The sequence below is a fragment of the Suricata suricatta genome, chromosome 8 (assembly GCF_006229205.1).
Source record: "Suricata suricatta isolate VVHF042 chromosome 8, meerkat_22Aug2017_6uvM2_HiC, whole genome shotgun sequence".
Lineage (NCBI taxonomy): Eukaryota > Metazoa > Chordata > Mammalia > Carnivora > Herpestidae > Suricata > Suricata suricatta.
Window position 1 is genome coordinate 137429494 of NC_043707.1, and position 5030 is coordinate 137434523.

The 5030-nt window shown below is 53.3% G+C and overlaps 1 protein-coding gene across 1 annotated transcript in view; it reads left to right on the plus strand.

Annotated features, from left to right (window-relative positions):
* DNAJC11 (DnaJ heat shock protein family (Hsp40) member C11) overlaps positions 1 to 5030 on the plus strand; it is a 45375-nt gene that overhangs the window by 2980 nt on the left and 37365 nt on the right. Inside the window, exons 4-7 of the mRNA XM_029945924.1 lie at positions 1125 to 1198; positions 1336 to 1395; positions 1579 to 1702; positions 3457 to 3668. Of these exons, the coding sequence (XP_029801784.1) occupies positions 1125 to 1198; positions 1336 to 1395; positions 1579 to 1702; positions 3457 to 3668 (470 nt within the window). The remainder of the gene's footprint in view (positions 1 to 1124; positions 1199 to 1335; positions 1396 to 1578; positions 1703 to 3456; positions 3669 to 5030) is intronic.

Below are 5030 nucleotides of genomic sequence, written 5' to 3' on the forward strand. Positions count from 1 at the left end.
CCGTGAATAAATAATTCCCTCTGAAATCCTACAGATCCGCTCACGAAGCCTGCCCCACGTTTTCCAGGGGTCAGCACTTCTTTCTCCCCCACTAGATTTGAGTATGGATAGAATCACTTACATCATTTTTTTAATTAGGCCTAAAAATATATGGGAAGTCTCAGGGGAGAGAAGATTCGAAAGTCTTGAACAGAAACTGGCGGAGGAGAGGAGGAAGAGAGCATCTGTTTGGACGTCCTTCTAGGAGCTCTATCCCTCCTGGAAAAGTCTCTTTCTGATGTACTTACTTAGGTGATGTGGCAGCCACCATGGTGACAGGTGTTTGGGTCTTAAGATGATTTACAAAAAAAAGGAAAGATACTAAGGTTATATATGAATATACATAAAGCTTATTCAGACAGGCTCTGATCGTAGAAAAAGCTGATTTTACACTCCGAGCCTGTTGAATAAGCTTTAGAAACTGGAATTAACTCTCTTTTTATTTGTTTGTTGCATTTTATTTTTTGTCTATTTATTTAGATCCAAGTTAGTTAACATACAGGGTAATAATGGCTTCAGGAGTAGAACCCAGTGGTCCATCACTTCCGCGTGAACCCGGCGCTCCTCCTAGCAGGTGCCTCCTTTGTGCTCATCCCCCAGTTGGCCCATCCCCCCGCCCAGCCACCTTCGGTTTGTGCTCTGTATTCAAGAGTCTCTAACGGTTTGTCTCCCTCTTGGTTTTTATCTTATCTTTCCTTCCCTTCCTCTGTGTTCATCTGTTTTGCTTGTTCATTTCTGGAATTAACTCATTCAAGCCCCGGTACTTTATAGACTGTGGCAGAAACTTACCCAAATTTGTGAAAAATAACTGTTCTTGAGTGACCGGAAAATGCAGCTTCCTGCAAGATGCACCTCACAATGAAGAGTCTCCTGGACATGAAAAATCCGACATTTCTCCTCTGTGTCCCACCTTTAAGCGTGTCCTGGGTCAGATTGGAAAGGCAGTTGGGGGGAAAGATGCCCGGGGGCAAAGAGGACCTCTTGCCGAGGGAGGAAGAGGACGAGGTGAACTTACCTGATGATGTTGTTCCCAGGTCTGAAAGGTGAATTCTGTGCTTTGTAAATGTGTGATTTTTAATTTGCAGTGCTCAGCGACCCCCAGACCAGGGCCATCTATGACATCTATGGGAAGAGAGGCCTGGAGATGGAAGGGTGGGAGGTAAGAACCCATGCGTCTGATGTCCCGGGAGAGCCCTGTAACACTGCAGAGCAACAAGCCCCGACCCCACGGGCTGGGATCCCGTGCTTGAGAAACCGGAGGCCGCCTGAGTCCCTTCCTGGCTTCGTATATTTTAGTCTAAGAGACTGACTTCTAGACTCGGCCGTGCCTCTGCGCACCTCCGTGCGCTTGAGCAGGTCAGTCATCCGGCTCATCCTCTGTGTCCTAACCTGTTGGGTAGAAAGCCAGGGGCGTGGGCTGTACCAGTAATTTCCAGCTCTGGGGAGGGAACGGGCCAGATGGGGGCCTGATGGAAGACCGTTTCTGCAGGGGTGCAGCTCTGTCTCCACGCACATTTCCTGCCACTCTCTCCACCCCAGGCCACAAGTAGCTGCGTTTGGGACGTGTTAGTGTCGGTAATGTGCTATGTGTGTGAACAAATGGAGACACAAGAGAACTGCAGGATTGAGTTGGCCAGCATGAAGGAAGCTCCCCCTAGCAGCCGTGCTGCGTGAAAACAATCACTCACATTCACGAGATTCTGTTCTCCCCTCGCTCTGCCGCTGACTGGGGGCAGAGCCTCAAGCAGGCCCATGTTACATGTGCGGGGAGGGCCGGGGTGGGGGCGGCACGTGGATTCAGTGGGAAGATGAATATGAAAATCAGTGGGAAAACTCTAAATTGCGATAAGAACATATAGGTGTTAGTACTTAATTTCATTAAAGAAACTTGGGTTTTGATGCCCCAGAAATTGTAGGAGTCTGTTAATGTTAAATTGGCCGTCATTGATTTCTTTCTCATCACTCTACAAATTACCCTTGATGTCCTTTTGGTATTTAATCTCAAGCGTGTAAGCCTGTCTCCTCCAACTAGTAGTAAAACCTTCTACAGGCCAAAGGATAAAGAGCGCAGGAGAAGCGAGGCACCTTCTAGTTCCTGGTCACTGCTGCTCCGTGTTGGTGGCTTGTGGGCCACGCTCCACCCGTGGCCAGGCTCTGGTTGTCCGCACAATAGACTGTAGTTGCTGACATTTAAAATGTGGGACATTTTGCATGAAAATCCAGTTGTCTGTCTTCCCTGGGAAAAACCAGAGACCTGGGAGCAGCACGTCTGACTGTGCTCGCGGGCAAGGCTGTGCTGCCCCCCCACCCCCACCCCCCGGCCCCTCACATCGGGCCCTCCGCCCTCGCGGCTCCAGCCGGCGTTCCGTCTCTGGCCTCTGGTTTGGCGGAAATAGCAGCGCTGTTCGTCACACTAGTTCATTTTAGCAGTGCATTAGGTCTAATAGCTTAGCATTGTATCGTCCTCAAAGGAAGAGGGTCCTGTTGTGTTTACGGGCTTTCTCCTCACCCCTTGGAGACCGTGTTCAGGCTCCCTCGGTTTTTGAAGACGTGGCTCCGTCGCAGTGCTTTGCGGTGGCCGTCAGGGCCGCTGAAGGGCTGCAGGCCTCTCACAGGCCCCTCCCTCGGAGGCAGGACTGAGAACTCGCAGCAGCATTCTCCCCGCTAACGGAGCGGCAGGGTAGCGCCTCCCTGGCACAATCCCGCGTGGTTTCCTGTCGTCAGACCAAACTATCTCCCTGTTAGAAACAAAGCAAAACCACATGGCGGGGAGCGATCATCCAAGTGTGTCGGCAGTCACGGATGGTGAGTGGCTACGCTTTGATATTCATATATGTTAGTAAGCTACTTTCGGGAAATCGGGCCCTCATCGATCTCATTGACTTTTTCTGCAATGATACTCCGCCTTCGCTGTAGATAAAAAATGCTCTTTAAGGAAGAGCACATGAAGGTAGCTCCCCAGATGTTTACGGGGAGATGACTCAGGGCTGAGCATGTGACGGGAGAAGGAGCCCTCGTTCAGGCCGTGAGGGAAGCATCTCCGTGAGCTCGGGAGCCGTCTGGGGGGCCGGGGAGCCGCTTCCCCGGGAGAAAGCCCAGGTCCCTTCGTGCTGCTGCTGCTGCTGTGAAACTTTCCTCATCGCTGGTGGTGTCCACGTGTCCCACCTCTGTTAGTCCGAGCACACGGGTCGCCGCCGAAGGGCACCGTCAGAACCTTAGCCTGAGATGCCTTCAGTCCAGAGCTGGCGGAGCCCAGGAGAGAGGGGCCACCCCTGCTCTTGTGGCCGCTGGGGAGCAAATGTGAGCTGGTTCAGGCCACGCTAAGTATTGGCCCTGCGTTCAGTCATTACGTAGAAGAGTTTTCATTGCTCGTTTTTTTTCTTTGAACCGCCAAGAGACTTGGTCATTCTCCGGCAGGATCCCTCGGGAACGAGGTGCAGAGGTGTGGGCACCCCCATGTGCAAAACCAGCCCTTTCAGTTTTCCGAGCTGGTTAGCGGGGTTCATGCAGCTGCCCATGTTGGAAGCGAGATTGGCTTCAGAGTGGCGAGGCTCACCTTCGAGCGGGGTATGCCCGGCGGTGCTGAACGTGGCAGCAGCTCGCCGGAGGAATGGGGAGCACGTGCCCTGGTAGCGGCGGCAGACGGTGCACCCGTCCTTGGGCCCAGACCGTCCACTGTCTGGTTTTGTCTGCAGCCCCTACGTTATGCTGCTTTCACTGCTTCCGCTCTCTTAGACTTCAGTCTTAACGGTGTCTAAGAAGGTGACCTGCGTTAAGAAGGGCTGCAGCATGGCCAAGGTCATGAAAACAAAGCCTTGGGAGTTCTCACAGACTAAGGAGACAGGAAGACGGAGTGCAGTCCCGCAGCCCAGACTGGATCCCGGGACAGACCAGGGGTGTTAGTGGAAAAGCAAGTAAAAGCCAGGAAGCCAGGGTTCAGTTCACTTAGCGCACCGAGGCTGGTTTTGAGATTTGGCAGCTGTCCCGTGTTTACATAAGGCGTGAACATCGGAGAAGCTGGCTGAAGGGTGTACAAGAACTTTCTGTACTATCTTTGTCATTTTTCTGTACTGTCTTTCTAAGTAATCTTTTAGAATTACTTCACAACGAAAGGAATTCTAGAGGAATTGGAATTTTCAGACCGGACAGCACCTCAGCAATCCTGGAGTTTAACCCCTCATTTATAGCAGGGATCTGAAGGGAGTGGTCATGTGACACACCACACACACACACACACACACACACACGCACGCACGCACGCACGCACGCGCACGCGCGCCGCCGTCCCTACCCCCCCAGGCCGCCAGGTGGTTAGGAGCGCCGTGGGAGAGCCTGCTTCTCTCCAGGCTTCCTTGCTTTTTGGCGTCCCTGTCCCCTCTCCCACAAGGGAAGTCCGTCTTCCTGGCTGGCGCAGGGACAGACTAGTGGGGGAGCGGGTGGTTAGGGCGGACAGTCCAGGCGGGTGGACTCCCCGGCTGCACGGGACGCGCTCATCAAAAACCTCTGGTCTGTACCACCCGTGACGCGGTTCAGGAAGCCATGCCCCCGGGTGTTCGTGCCTGAGGGGGGCCGAGGTGTGCCACTGGCCCGGTCTTCCTCCGTCCCCCAGCAGAGTGCACGCCGTGTGAAGAGGAGAATAAAGGCCGGGGGCCTTGGGGGCTGGGGCGAGATGCCCGGCCCGGCCCCTCACTGCTGGGGGGTGCCAGGTGTCTGGGCTTGGCGGTTAGGTTAGCTCTGACCAAGCGCCAGGTGTTTGCCGAAACTATTGACTAGGAATGGGAAGACTTAACACCTTTGGAGCATCTGCCTCTTCATTTCACCGTGGAGCGGGGCAGAGGGAAGGGATTTGTAGCTGTTAATCCAGTTGGCAGAGGTGAGGCGGGCTGTGGAATTTCTGAAAACAAACCTCGTTCTGTTCTGGCCTCTGTGGAGCCTGATGCCATCCCGTCTTAATTCCTGGAATCTTCCAAATCTATTGATGAAAAAAAAAA